The following is a 15862-nucleotide window of genomic DNA, read 5'->3' as shown; positions in this document are numbered from 1 at the left end:
CTCGTGTTATTGAGTGACAAAGAATCCCAATATATTAGAAGTTACTTACTGCATATAGGCCTCACTTCTACTTCTCGCACCATGAAATGTCCTTTGCAACAAATTTCTGTTGACTTTTTAATGAGAATGTGAGGCTCATTATGAGTGTGCTGGTCTGGTAAAATGCCGGTAATACCAACTTCGGCATTTTTACTAGACCGGCATACTCCGAATTTCCCAGTAGGGGCAGTGAACTACTGGCAGGCCTTATGTATTCAGGCCGCTAGCAGCAAATTATTATACGCAATCACTGGCATCGGTGCTACCGGTGTCTGATTGTGGCAAACCGATTCCATGGATTCCTATGGGACTGCATGGAATGGGAACTTACCGCCGTTGGCGGCACCCGTAATATCCCATTAACACCAGGATATTGGGCAGCACGAACGGTAAGGCAGGTTTGCCGGTAACCTGCTGGTATTACAGCCGGATTACCGGCAAACCCATAATGAGGCCCTGTGTGTACCATGGACATTTAGCTCATAATAAACTATCTATGTATAGAAAGCTCACTCAGTGAAAGCCAGATGTGTTTTGCGGACCAGTACACTGCTGGATCAACAGGGCACAAATGCAACGGCAATCTCAACTTGTGACCCCTAAATATACTGTTATTTAGTTCTCAAAACTTGGAACCTGGTATGGTAACTTCAGGCACTGGATTTATCAAAGCGGTAGAATAACTCAAGGTATCCCACCGCCTTCAAGGCGATTATCAGGGACAGCCCAAGAGGAGGCTTTTGCATGCTGGTAGTAAGGCTGAGAAAGACTTTCATGGTCTGTCACTTTTCTGCCATCTTGTTCCTCACCGGAGCCATGTGCTTGTGTTATGTGGCCTGGTTATTTACTGAGCAGGACACAGACTATGCCATCACATGAGCAAATATTGGAACACAACCTTGGTGAAATGTTTTGCTTTAAAAATGTAGCTAAACAAATCTTCTGCTTGGTAGGTCTGGGCCCGAATTAACAGCAGACAGAAAGGGGATTGAACAACATTTTAAATTAAGAAACAAAAGCAATATGTTCTAGATACACGTGTGCTAATGGGAGGCCGTAATGAACATTCTACAGGGGGCATATTGCTCCATTCCTGATTATGCTAGGATTACAAATTGGGCTAGATGGATTTCTCCATTCTGCCCTGCTGAGAACCATCACATAAAATGGCCCAGTAGACTAGATTACCCAGACTTCACTGAAAAGGTGGTAAACTGTGGTCATTACAAATCCCAAATATGTTATCTGTATGGAGGCACATGCCCAGCAAGGTTGTCCGATACTTAGGATGCACATGAGAGCCAATGGGACTGGCAAGATCCCTAGGAGGATGCACAAGAGAGCCAATGGGACTGGCAGGGTCCATAGGATTACCCAAACTTCTCGAGTGCCAGTCTAGGGCATCTCTGCTGGAGGCAAGGACCTTTGAGTTCCATTCGAAATCCAAACTAAGTCACAGATCATTTAATGTCTATGGCTTACAGCAACTCCACCTGAAATCACAAGGTAACAGTCACGAGAAGTGTGGCAGACAAGGAGATGTATTATAAAGGAGGCAGGGAGCGAGAGGAGGCACACGTCCACGAGAGAAAATAATTGAGTTGAGTAGCATAACATTAGAAGGTAGAGTAACAGTAGGCTGCAATGGTGTTTAAGGCAATTCCCAACTATGTTTCTGTTGGCCAAACATATCATGATGTAATTAAGCCCTTTCTGCCAAGGGACAGGACACCCTTGCATTGTAAAGTGTCATTTATTTGAATAATGAATGGCATTATAATATAAAGTTACTGTAAATGGTATACCATTTTATCAAACACGCTTTACACAGATTACATAAAATAGGTGCCAACTGAAGCTAGACAGTACAAGACTACGTTATCTGGCTCCCAGGATTATCTATAGACTACGCAGTTACTTTCTAAGGCTAGGTTCTAATCATAACAGGAATATAGTGATTTAGCAGCACGACTTCCAAGTTGGAAGCTGGTCATCGTTACATTTCTGAGAGAGAAATAAACCATATAAGAGGAAAGGTAATTTGGTTTTCTGGTATGGAACACAAATATGTGAAGCCAGGAGAGATGATGTTCTTCATTGGACATTGTTAAATGTCCACAGCCCAGCATTCTGTAGTTTATAGGCATACAGGTCCACACTTTCATCTTAGAGTAAAATGTGTGAGGACTGCTTTTGCTGAAAACGAGAGCCAGAACAATACCAAATCATACCTCTAAAAAAGGTGAAAAATCACACAGGCACAAACCCCTTTTCCCTTCAAACAACTTCACCATCTTCATAGGACTACTTAGTCACATTAGCCGAAACCGCCACTGGTAAACTACTCGATTATATAAAACCAACTGACCACTGTAGTTCCTCCTAATTACTGAGGGCACACAACAATGGCTCCATCTAATTCTCCGAAAGGTGAGAATACTGTGATTTGATTATGAAGTCTCTCAGTAATGGTTCTTGTGCTGGAAACCAATGTGACCATGTAACAGAGCCTGCAGGAATGTCCCTTCATCATTAACCTGACACATCCAACAGTTTGGTAATGCTGGATACGCATCACATCGAGTTGGGTTGTGCACAAACAACACTTGTCAGACATGCCATTGCTTATATTGCCTTGAGTCACAGTGATACGGGTGTGTGTTGCAGCATTGTAACATTTGGGCAAAAGTTATAATAAGCCCTCTCTTTGACTGGTTTGTATAAGTAGTGTAGACACAACATAGGACGATTGCTGAATTTACGCATTCTGGATATCCCAAACAGAAGGAAGAATGTTGCTCTCTTAGCAAAATGTATAATGAGACATCCGTTTTCTTCCCCTGCCTGACTCAGGCACAGATTATGCCTTTCAAAAAAGGTGGACCACGGGATGCAGTCAATTACTAAATGAGAACTGGTTACTCTTCTTGTGTTTTGCTCATCGTGAAGGTGCTGATGGTTCTGTACTCAGCTAGAGAATGGCACGTGGGCAGATTGAGATGTAGGTCCTGACGGATGCATGAACTGGGCATACATTCCTTTTTTCTGTTGCTTCCAGAAGGTGAATCCCAGGCCCACAAAGGCTTGCGTAGACACTTTGTTTTAATGGTCGTCATTGGAAAACAATCTATGCTGCTGTTGTATTGTCGCCCGCCTCTCGAATATTACCATTGACAATAGTGGACAGATGCTCCCCACCATTACGCAAGCCATGAGACCATTTTCTTTTGTGATTACCAGATTGTTCTTCCATTGGACTAGGTCTTTTATCAAGATCAGGGTGAGACGACTGAGTGCTGCTTTCAATAACAAACACAGAGGGTACCTTTGGTTCAAGTTCAAACTTCTGTCTTTTTTCCAGGGAGCGGAGGAACATTTTTCTTTTAGAGTGCAGCTCTTCAGAAGGTCTTGCATGCTCACCCATGCTTTGAATTGCAGGAATAAGGTTTTGGCGAGAGATCCCCAAACTGCTCTTGGAGATGTGATTGGTAGCTTCATGGCCAAAGCTGGGAACTTCGGCACTGCCAAGGCGGGTTTGAGCAACAGGAATTTCATCCATGGATTCAGCAGAATCCGTGTGATAGTCTGCCGGAGGACCTGCGGCCTGGATGGGGTTATGGATGATTTGTGCCAACAAAGGTAAAGATCTTGAAGGAAATGCTGGGATGGGGACAAACACACTCCGAGGCACAGCAGGCTGGGGTTCTGCAGGGTAGAAACACAATCGCACAAAAAAAACCAGTGAGAAAAAATTGTTCATCTGTTATCAGTTCTATAGAAATACACAATATGCAATATATCTTCCAGGCTACATAAAATGACATTTAATAATCTGATATTCCTATTTGCACACAGACAGTAGGCATTTCTGCTGGATGAGCAAAGAGTTATCTAATGAGATGGTGCGAATATTTAAAGAGTGCTTTATCATTCAAACATTCTAACAGCTACAATAAGAACGTGTTTTGGAGCAGAAGACAGATCAGTAACAAAGGCCAATTGCACAAAGCAGTGTCATTAACAAAGTTACTCAAAAGTCAATGATTTGTCAGCCAATTTAATTCTACCATAACCAAAGCATAAGTCAGATTCATAGAAATTCTATTTATTTTTGACCTGAGTGCAATGAATCCCTTTAGTGGGCCCAGGGTGGAAATGCAGGTAAAAGCAGTCTTCGGAAATGGATAAAGAGGTGGATAGGTGGGAACATGCACCCATCTGTATTAGCTATGATCATATGAACACATTATCAGGCCAGTTTGGCATGGTTGGGGGTTTAGTGCTGTCAAAGAAATCACTAATTAAGGTCAGTAGCAAACAGTTTATATCAATGTACAGAGCGTGTGGCTTAAATTCAGGTTTCTTCCTAAGTCTTAACTTCAAGTGGCCTTTCTAATGCTTCTGAAGCAGTGGTAGAGTGTTCGACAAAACGTGCCGTGAGTGGGCCAGAGTTCTTCGCCCATGGCATCGTTTTCTACAAGGGGCCATTTAAAGATAATTTAATGAAGCTTGCCTTAGGTGTCGTGCGTTTTATTTCAGGTACCTTTTGGCCAGGTCTTATCAATAGCACCTATTCATCCCAGTAGGAGCCGTTGAGAAGACATAAGGTCTTGTAGACATTTCTTTGCTGAAAAAGCAATGTTGCGTCTTGGGGGCTGGTGTTCATGTGGCCTCTGCGTTTTAGTCCCTTTACCATTTGTGCTGCTTTGCTTTGTAGTATATGCAACTGTGCAAAGTCCTTTATTGGAAGACCTTCATGTAAGCCCCGTCACAAATAGGGAGAGCAGAACGTTCTGACAAACGAACGTGACCCAGATACTGTTCTATGCTGAGGATCAGTAGGGAAGGATGGAAAGAGGATGAATACACATCAAACAGCCTATGTCCTTACTGTCACCAAAGTCCCAAAAGTAACAACTCAGACCAGAATACTTCCTTATGGGGTGAGTTGAGGAAGGATTGGATGGTACTATGATTTTTGGCTCAGGCCCCCTCAATAGACAGGCTCGAGACAGGCTCTCCTGAGCTCTAGGAAATGGTTTGCAAACCTATATGAGATGTTTTACAACTAAAAAAGAGAGAAGCTTTGCAAAATGGTGGAGGCAAGAAATAATAAAATAAGTTTATTTTAAGAGTCTAATTGAAGGACCAAAGTTTCAACAGTTCATTGACTATTTTAGCTCCAAAAAGACCCTGGTTGTCTGGCTGGGAAATGTTCTGCAAGTCAGTCAAAGGGATTTGAAAAAATTCCCAGCACACCTCTTATACTTGCCTTGATTTTCTGCCTGGGTCTTTGTATTGACATTGGTCACTGCCCTGGTCTGTGCCTGTCTTGGCTTTTGTCTTGATCCTGGTTGCTAACAAAAGGTGACTGTCTCACCACTGCTATTGGGGCAAACCCTGTGGGGAAACCCCTTTTGCACTAAAGCAGCCGTCTGCAACCTGCAACTCTCCCAATGTTTTGCCCTACAGCTCCCATAAACTCTAGCTAGCATAGTCAACGGTGAGGGATCATAGGAGCTGTAAGCCAAAACATCTAGACAGCTGTAGGTTGCGGATCCCAGCCCTAGGGGTATCATTACAGTTATTTTGTGTAAGTATCCCTCCTCCCCCACACTGGGTACTATTTTACAGAATGTTTTCTCCCCTCAACCTGTTTATCAAGGTTAGCAGGGCCTATTTATTTGGCTTCATGGTCTTTCAACTACTACCAGAGTCTGGGCTGCTGCCCCAATCTGGCTTCGCTTCGAAGACTTCTCACAGCTTGGCCTTTGACAACCTTTGGACCCATGTTCTCAGCAGGCAATCTTCAACCTGGCCTCTCTCAAGCGTTGGCTACACTGGCCCAGCCACCTCTTTCTCTGTCTCCCTGATTCTAGGTTGTCCTATTGGCTTGGCCAACACAAGGGCAGACAGCATTAGAAAGACAAGAAAAAGGAGAATCAGAAAAGCAGAACCGCTTTTCTTGGCCAACACAAAATCTTTTTTTCTCTTTTTTTTTTTTTTTTCTCTCTCTCTGTTTTTACCTCTCTGTATACGTTGTTGGTAGAGTGAATGAAATTAGGAGGGCTCAGATTTATGAGCCCGTTTGCATATTCGCTTCAGTGTGATTCGCCCTTGCTTAATGGTTCCACCACATCCCCATTATTATGGCTGATGTTTGTACTCAGTAGCTTTCTTTAATAGAGATCAGCCTGTTCCCCAGCCGTATGACCCCCCAGGTTATAATAACCCTGCCCACTGTGTTGGGATCAGGCAATACAATCATGGCAGCTCAGAGACCCACAGTTCTAACCTCCCTGTTTTCTTGTGAGGTGCATTCCCTGCTGTTGAATACTGATTCACATGAGCATGCACTGGATATGATTGTATTACCTGCCGAACAATTCATGCTCTGCTATGGTCTGGTCCATGATCCATGCTGGAGCTTAGGCAGCTGGCCTGCACTGCTTCACTAATCTCCCCTGATGCATGGACCTGTGCCAAACCAACTGAGAAGATGCCCGCTAATACTGTAGGTGGTACAGTGTTTCTGCAATTCATTTCATCACGGTTTCCTAATTGGGGGCACACAGCTGGTCTCTGGACCTAAGGCAGTAGTCTTGTTTTCCCTCTCATGAAGTATATTTCCTGCTGATTAACACAGGGTCTTCATACTACTTGTGGCACTAGCTGCACCCTGTAATTGTAAAAAGGAAGGAAATGGGGGGCCAGTGGGGCCATCCTTATTCCACCTGCAGGGGTTGTAACAGAGCTGGTGGAACACCCTGACCCCCCCCCCAATGTTCCCCAGCCTTCATCTACAGGCAACACACTGGTGACCGATCATAGGTTTTACAATTGTCTAAGCAAAAAAAACCCCTGAGTGCAGCAATCACCTCCACTTTATGGTTGAGGAAGAGAAGTATTGACTTTACTCTGTGTAGTTGATATGTTTTTATTAGTAAGAACACAGATTTGTGGCCAGAAAGACATGTTGATTGGCCCCATCACCAGGATTTAGGATTTTGAGTTAAGGCAAGGCAAGTTAAGTTAACCATCCATCCCTGAATTTTACTCAGGCATGCTGGGAAATTGAGACTTTCAGGGAGGATCTTTCTGAGGTCAAATACTGTTTGTAGGTTCTTAGCACAAGCTGAATGTTTATTTATATATAGGAAGGAACAATGCTCTTTTGATCCCAAAAGAATGTACAATAGATAAGAAATCAGATTTGACAGGAAGTAGTGACATTCTGACCAGGTTGTGGTGGGGAGTAAATGGAACAGTCACCGAGAACAATACATGCATGGACTTAGAAATGTCTAATGTCGATTGTCCTTAATCTTTATAATTGAAGGTGGGTGGTACGATCAGCTGCGTTAGGGATGTGAACCTGTTGGATGAAGTGCTAGAGCGGAGGCAGAGAAAGTGAGGGGCAGAGGCAGGTTAGAGGCAAGGGAAACATGTTAGCTAGAAAGCAGATGAGAGGTAGGTTGGGGGTAACTCAGAGGCAAGGCGGTAGGATTTTATTTGTTTATTTATATTTATTTGTTTATACTGTGCTGAAGCCCCCAGGCATCAGGGCGCACAAATACACACAGGATGACAAGGAGAAGAGGACGTGACAATGCCAGAGGGTATCAGGTCTGGAAGATCTAAGTAAAGAGAACAGTTTTCAGTGATTTCTTAAAGGAAGACAAGTTGAAGACCGATCGCAGGGTTGGGGGGAGGTTATTCCAGATCCTGGAGGCACAATTTGCAAATGATCTGCCCAACCCTTTTGATTTCTTAAATAGTGGAGGAGAGACAAGATTTGTGTTAGATGATCTTAGTGAGGGTAGTGAGGCATACCATGAGGCTGTTCAGGTAGCTAGGTGCCTTCCCATATAGGCACTTGTGAGGCAGAGTAGCTGCTTTGAATTGACATCTTGCCATGACTGGCAGTCAGTGGAGTTCCTGTCAGTAGTTTGAGATATTACACCTTCTCTGGTCTTTCCTAATTATCCGGCCTGTGTAATTCTGGATGATTTGTAGGCGTTGGATGCTTTTTTTATCTGCCCCAACTAAGAGTGTGTTGCAATAGTCAATTCTTAACAGAATCGTAGCCCTAGCAACAGTGGCTGCATTCTTCTCGTTAAGGTATGCGCACATTTTCCTGAGATGCCTTAGGTGGCATGAGCATTTTTTCACAACTAGGTTAACGTGGGCTTCGGCACTCAGTACGCAATCAGTTTGTACGTCAAGTGTTTTGACTTTTCCTTTATTTATTTGTTTATATAGCGCCAGCAGCTCGCAAGCATCAGATGGTTTGACTGAGATGCAACAGTCCTGGATGGAAAAAGACAGTTGGCAGTTAGAAGGTTCAGCCCTAGCTTGGGGAGAGCCCAAGATAAGGAGCTTGGTCTTGCCCTTGTGAAAGCACATCCAGATTGCCATCATCCAGGTGTCTATTTGTGCGTAGATCATTTGGAAAAATAGGCTATCAGCGGCATAATCTCCGGAGAGCTCGAAGACCAGTTGGTCCAAAAGACATCAGATTTTTCTAAGCGAAAGGATGTACAAGTTGAACAATGCAGAGGACATGCATGCTCCCTGATGTACCCCACAGATCAAAAGAATAGGGTCTGATAGTATTCCCCCAACAGACTTTAGATTGTCTACCAGTCAGGAAGGATAAAATCCATTTGCAGGTAGGACAGAAAAATGACATGTGTCCCACAGGATCTGTACGAGTCATTCATGATCCAATAAATTGAACGCAGCAGATAGATCCAATGGCTCCAAAAGACCAGATTTGCCTCGGTCCATGATGTTTAACATATGGCTCTGGAGATCCACAAGGGCAGTCTCTGTGCTAAACCTGATTGCCTAGGGTGAAAAATATTCATAGCTTCTATGTAAGATTGGATCTGGCGTGTAGATTCCTTATCTAGTATTTTCAAGAAGAAATTACAGGTAGTGATGGGCCTTAAATTGGCAGTGTCCTTGGGATCCAGCATGGATTTTTTCAGAAGGTGAGTGACTGACATTTTTGATGCCGTCAGGAACTACTTGTGTACAAAAAGAAGCATTGACAAAATGGTCCAGAAATGGGGCAAAGGTGTCCTTTTTTGTCTAGGATCAGTATTGAGAAATTACGTTATCTGGTCCAGCTGTTGGGTGCATAGTACCCAGAGTGACCTGCAGATCAGAGCTGGATACATATGTGAAACTAAATGAAGTGCAGTCACGCAGGAGTACTGAATGTTTTGGAGAGAGGGACAGCAGTCCCTGAAGGGAAGTGCTTGATTTAGCAGAAATCTGACTTTGTACCTGGCATTAAGTAATTTGTCTTGAAAAGCGGCCTGTATTCTGGTGCAATCCACGTTGGAGGGTGTAAATGGTGTTAATTGGGCTATGGTTTCTCGAGGAGCTTAAGGATGTTGAACAATTATTTTGGTTTGTTGTTGGCTTCTGAGTTTTGTTGGTTAAATACATTCTTTTTGGCTTCTGTGATTGTGTCTTTGAAATTTTTGTCAAGAGACTTCCAACTGTTTTCATTATCAGAGGAGGGGCATTTAAACCAGCATCTCTCTGCCTTTCTTTTTTTAATTTTGAAGGATCTAAGTAGTGATGAGAACCAGTTCTGGTGGTTAGGGTTGTCCCGAACGGCTCTAGACTTGAAGGGAGCAAGTTTGTCCAAGAGCAGGGTTTATTTTCCAATAAAAGTCTTAATTTTGTGTGTCAGGGCCGTCAGTCTCTGAGGCTTATAGAATGATGTTAACGATACAATCCTTAAAATTTCGATTCGTAATACCTTTAGGTGGATTAGACAGTTTGTGTAGAGGTGCTTGAAGGGCGATGTCAAAATTGATCAGGAAATGATCTGACCAGATACAGGGTGTGGTGCTGTTTATTCAGACTTTAAGATTATGTGTGACAATTCAATCCAAGATGTTACTGTTAATGCTAGTAGGGTCAGAGTTCTGAACGAGATGGTCAATGTCTGGGGCTAGACACAAGAAAAATGGCCTCTTTATCAGATGAATCCCCTCTACAGCGATTCACGTCCTTCAGAAATAGAGTTGCACAATTAGCCCCTTTAAGGACTGCTACGAGATGCAGGATTTCGTCATTGAAAGAGTCCATATGTGTAGGAGGGCGATATATTAGGATACAATTAATACAGCTGTGTGGAATTGGGGTGAATTTACAAAGACGTGGTTTCTAGCATTAATAGCAACCCCACCTCCCTCCTAGTCTCGCTTCTCGGTTTTTACAATAGATAGTATAGCCTTCCGGGACTCCAAGAGTTATCGTAGGTCAACTGGTATCAGATATCCAAGTTTCGTTCAGAAATAGTAAATCTAAGACACGATCAACAAAGAAGTCGTGGATATTAGAAGCATGCTTATTTAATGACTCTGTGTTAAGTAAAGCTGCTTTCAGTGTTTGGCCACCGGCTTTCCAACTGGTCGATGCATCTCTGTTAAGGGCAACATGTGGATTGGATGCTAGTATTTGCAAAGATGGGGTGTTGCAAGTGCTCTGAAATGGAGTATTCTGGGACAGGGGGTAGTTCATTTGCAAGGTCTTAGCAAGCGCAAGCTCAAAACTGCTTTTAGTCTGGCAATCATTGGAAGCCAAAGCTGCCACTGACGTTGCACAAATTAGCTTAGGGATTTGGGGTTCATTAGTGAAGGGGCAAGCCCTGGGCAGCTCCTCGTGATAATCTGGGAACACACTAGGAGAAAGGAGTGGGCCACTTGTCGGTAGAATGGCTACCAGTGGTGGCTGGGTCTCATTCTGGGAATCGGATCCATGTTCCAGGAAGCAAGAGATTTTTTGTAATCGGTTTACCTTCTGACAGGAGAGAAGGAAGTTGAGGATATAAGGATAAGCCATAGTACAAAGAAATGCGCTGCAACGGGTTGCGGTCAAGGGAAGAGGGCCCCTCCGCGAGTTACATTTTCAGGCTCCTGTGACGAGTTCGGTGAGGACCGATGAAGACCGGCCTGCCGTTGAAGCGCTAGCGCTGAAGCGCCTGTACTACCTATTTGTGCAGTAGGGGTGTCTGGGAGATGTAGTTCCCAGACACTCGCACAACATAATAGGGTAACAAAATGACCAGAATCAATGAGAGTGCTTTATCTCTCAGCACAAAACAGTACAGTAGCACGCGTGTTCCAAAAGAATAGTGAGCACAAATATAATAGAATAATACCCTTGATCTAAGCGCAGGTGAAATGAAAACAATTCTTAGCAGTTTAAATGCGTTCCGTGATCGTGCAAATAGGCCACTTAAAAAGATTACAGAAGGCAAAGTCAGTATCCTGCGCCACTAACTAAGAGTGCAAGGTACAATCATTAAACAGTTAAAAACTGTACACGCTATTTTTGTAAAACGGCGGTACCGGCAAAAAACGCTTTAGTTTGGTTTTGAACAAATCGACGTGGACTGTTTCTCGGGATATCTGGGGGAAGAGAATTCAATGAAAGTGGAGAAAGAAGAGAGGAAAGAGCAGAAGCAAGAGGAAGATCAGGGTGGGCGAGGTGCCACAAGGGTAGTCGAGAAGGCAGAGCAGAGATTACGAGAAGGGTTGTAGAGTTCAGTTTATGTTTCAATGATTGATGGAAAAGTTACCACGTACACATTGAATACCCACAGGGTGATGGCAGACCTGTGTGCTGTGTATGGGGAACAGGGAGTTGCTCATTTTTACCTGCAAGGTGCATTCCTGGAGGGTGGATGGAAGTTTCAACGTCAGTGTTGTTTTTCCATGAATCATAATTTTTGTACACTTTTAAAAAAAACATTTTTATTCTTGCCATTTAGTTAATTACAAACGTTTGCCTATCACAATCATAAAACAGTTCATCTTTGAAATTCTAGTTCTTTGAATTTAAGAAAATAATTTCCAAAAATGTCACTAATGCATGTGTTAGTCCCACATTTTCTCCCCTTAGAGAGCCTGCCACCAGGCTTCCGCATCAAGTCCAAATTATGGAGCCAATCGATAATAGAAATACATGGTTCTATATGTTCAAGGAAGGGCAGAACAAAATTAGTTGATTCAAGGATTCTACTTGGGTGTGTCAGAGTCTGCAGTTTTTGGCTCCTGAGCCTAGTCCATGTCTACATAATGTGGTTTGTGTGTAGCATATTTAACCAAAACCAAACGAACAGATCTCTGTGTTTTACGCTCGGGAATCTTTTAAGGTATGGCAGGGTCATATTGAGTGACGCAGAAAGCTTTTTTGAAAAGGTATGCACTTTAGAATGTACTCTTTTTAGTTCTGTCTCTCTCCAATCATCAGCCCAATGCATCCTTTTAACATGTGTGGGATTTCTGATTAGCATGTCGATAGTTAATCCTAGATTTGACAAGATGCCATTGCATCTATCTAGCCATATCTTCAATGATCAATCAGGCGATATGGCTTTGTTTGTCAATAAGATCTTATATTGAGGTGGACAATCCGGGGTGTGTAATTTGCCAAAAAGAAGCAGGGACGTCCAAACCACCCCTGCACACATGGATAAAAGGTCAATTTCGTATCTAATCAATGCCAAGGCTACTGCGTTGGGTAGACTTACAATCCGTCTCCAGAATCTACCTTTCAAGTGGTGCCATAAGTCCCATGGCAAGCCGAGACAGGCTTCAGCAGCACAAGTAAGGGCAGGTGTCACTTTCTGGTTGTAGTAGTGAATGATTGGCAGAAGTGAAAACGTCCCATATTTCTGTGCAATCAATACGCCTTGAGCAGTTAGTGGTTTGATTTTACCTTCTGTTCTTTCCATGGGGTTTCACAGGTGCTTGAACTTATTATTGTCCCTAGATATTTTATGGACAAAACTGGTCCGATTCTGTGCTTATTCAGAATCCAATTTAGCGATTTTGACCTTCGCCCCTTTCGGTTCTCCAAGTTCATTATTTTGGTTTTATTGGCAGTGATTTTCAGGCAATTCTGTTCAACATACTTTTGCAGGATATCCAGTTTCTTTTGTAGACAGCAAGGGGTTCTTTCTATGATAATTAAATCATTGGCATACAAAACCCATCCCGTCATATGACCGTTGATCTTTGGGAAACATGAAAGTGGGGGGGTCCATGAAATTGCACAGGTCAGCGATGAACTGGCTAAATAGAGCAGCAGCCAAAGGACATCCTTGTTTTAGGCCTACAGAGGTTGGAATAGACTGACAAATGCCCCTCTTTGTCAAGTATGATATGTAGTGAAATCCCTGTGTCCAAATCCCTGATTGCCGAAAGGCGATCTTCTGCACATCCACTGATGGTCATTTTCTCCCACAAATGTTCTCTATTAATGCTGTCAAAAGCTTGTTCTATGTCAATTGCCTCCTAGGGTCTTCATCTTTAGGACACTAAGTAGCAGCAGATTAAAACCGCAGCCCACTCCTTTTGCAAAGCCAGTTTGACGGGGATCGTAGTTTCCAGAGGCTTTCACCCACTCACTCAGATGTCCCAAAAGAACACCAGCAACGATTTTACCCAAAACATCAAGGAGGGCAATGGGGCGGTAGTTTTTTGGATCAGCTTGATCACCCTTCTATAAGATTGGTATTACTACCGATTTCTTCCATGATGCCGGGACTTCACCTCTCAGCGTGATCCTTTCAAATATAGTTTGGCAGAACTCAGCCCACACTCCAGAAGCAACGGAAATTGCTGGATTTCTTGATTATTAGTAAGATTTGGTCTTTATCGAAGCCGATGTTCCATTGCTTCTTTTTTTCAGGGAGTTGTTCAGTTTGCAAATGGGAGGAACTGTTACAGATTTTCAAAATAGGACATCCATGAGGATTCAGGGATGGGATTAAGCTTAAGGGGAGCCATTGGCAGCTTCTTCACCGTTCAGGAGCTGACAAAGGTTCTGAGTATTCTGTGGTTCCAAAGCTTGCAACATTAGTTCTGAATCCCTTTGATACAGTAGCGATCTGTAACAGGCAATTCAGTTTCGATATTTTTGCCTGCACTTCTTAATTAATTGGCCTCTAATAATCATGGGTGCGTCCTGGAGGGCTCTTAGGTCCATGCAGAGAGAAAATATTTGGGTTTTGACTGCTCCGTCAAAGGATTGACTGGGTTTGAAAAGAGGATTGTGGCCTTACACTCTTGCCAGGGTTGTAGGTCTGCGGTTAAACACGGTATTTCTTCTGATCTAATACACAGTCTTTTTCTTCCGGGGACCAATTCAATTGTTTGTTTCCACAAGACGACTTTTGGTTTACCCGTCATGCTACATGATAAGACCACTGGGTTGGGTTCACAGGCTTGGGCAGGGAGAACTCAGAGTGGCCACCCTTGTAATTGCATTCCTAGACAAAAAAAAAGTTATCCAGGGTTGCACTCTGATTTCCATTGTACCATGTTTTAGCACCATCAAGGTCTCCCTGCACATTCTCATTCAGCATGTGGAAGTGTCTCAGTTCCGATTCGGCGATCCATTTTTGCAAATTATTTTTTACTTTCAACCTGAGAGGCCACCTCTACCGTCAAGCAAGCTCAGTTTTAGGCAGTCAATATTAAGGTTGCCACAAATTATTAGCAATGGTTCGCTTATGACGGGATATAGTTAATCGATCCAGGACATCACAGTGTTCACAAATTCAGTGGATTCCGCACTTGCAGGGTTCCAATAGAGATTAACTAAAACCAAACGATTCTCAGTGTTCTGGGGGTGTTCGTGGAGTTTAAGGACTAGTATCTGGATGTACGGGTTTGGATCAATGACACGAATAACCTCCAATTTTAAGCTGATTTTACAGCAATCAGTAGGCCAGAAACAGGCCTACCTAACAAGCGCTTTATTTGTTAAGATGTATTGAAAAGCCATCCATAAGGGGGGGTTTCAAGGAGCCATGTTTCCTGTAAACATATAATTCCAAGGTTCTCTATTGATGAGGGTAGGCCCAAGATGGGCGAAACCCTGGGAATTCCAAGACCCGAGGTCCAACTTCCATGGATCTTCAAACAGCTTGCTCTAGGCTTCACTAGTAGAAGTTAATGCTCTTGCCAACCAGTCCCATGATTGCGCCTTACACAAAGAAATAGTTTTGGGAGTGGCATGGGGGATTCGACGATCAGGTTCTTGTTTGTAGATAGGTCCTCTGATAGTAACACTAAGGGGCTAAAAATCATTGGCCCTAAACATTGTTTCCTTCTCAGAAGGGTCAGACTGGACACACAAGGGTAGATGATAAGCGGCTTTCGCTCTTGTGATGGTTCACTGGCTGTCAGTAGGATATTTGACAAAGTTCCCAGATTTGGTGATTGATGGATGCCGGGGCGAAAGAAGTTCTTTCCTGTCAAAGCCTAGGGGTGAATGTTGTCACGTGCGTCCATCAATAAGGCAGATAGAAAGGCCGAAGCCATACGCAGAATCACTCGATAATTTTCTTCCTCGTTCTAAAATTCCACGATCTTGATATCATTCGTGTGCATCACTCTTAACCAGTGGAGTAAACACATGATGTAAGAGCGGTTTAGATTCAGACCGTCGTTTGTTCCCAATACACGCTCTAGGATCACTGGATGGAATCTGGATTTTTCCTGCGAACGACCTGCAGCATGGGTAGTGCCATGGGATTGAGTAGAGTAGTGGTTGCCAGTGTGAGGACTAGGGGCTTTTCAAATGGAGCCAACGTTTTGCAAGTCTCTTCGGGAATGGCTAATCATTTGTTCCACTACTACTGCGGCAGAGGCTTTCGCTCGTCTCTCATCAAGTGTTAGAAAGGGGGAGATGTGAAGCAGAACGCCAACCAGCTTATTCGCCTAGGATTCCATTGGTTGCTTTAGTACATTTTCAATGTTGGGCGGATGGGGTGCATTTTCATAAC

The 15862-nt window shown here is 43.4% G+C and overlaps 1 protein-coding gene across 2 annotated transcripts in view; it reads right to left on the bottom strand.

Moving 5' to 3' along the window:
* Positions 1-1773: 1773 nt before the first annotated feature.
* LOC138447857 (palmitoyltransferase ZDHHC1-like) overlaps positions 1774-15862 on the bottom strand; it is a 1205337-nt gene continuing 1191248 nt past the window's right edge. For both annotated transcript variants that reach the window (XM_069604299.1, XM_069604307.1), the window contains one exon: positions 1774-3744. In XM_069604299.1, coding sequence (XP_069460400.1) covers positions 3167-3744 — 578 coding nt within the window. In that variant the 3' untranslated portion in view covers positions 1774-3166. The remainder of the gene's footprint in view (positions 3745-15862) is intronic.

Source organism: Ambystoma mexicanum, chromosome 1p (assembly GCF_040938575.1).
Source record: "Ambystoma mexicanum isolate Mex_15411 chromosome 1p, UKY_AmexF1_1, whole genome shotgun sequence".
NCBI lineage: Eukaryota > Metazoa > Chordata > Amphibia > Caudata > Ambystomatidae > Ambystoma > Ambystoma mexicanum.
Note: the sequence above shows the minus strand (reverse complement) of the source record. Positions and strands in the feature narration are given on the sequence as shown.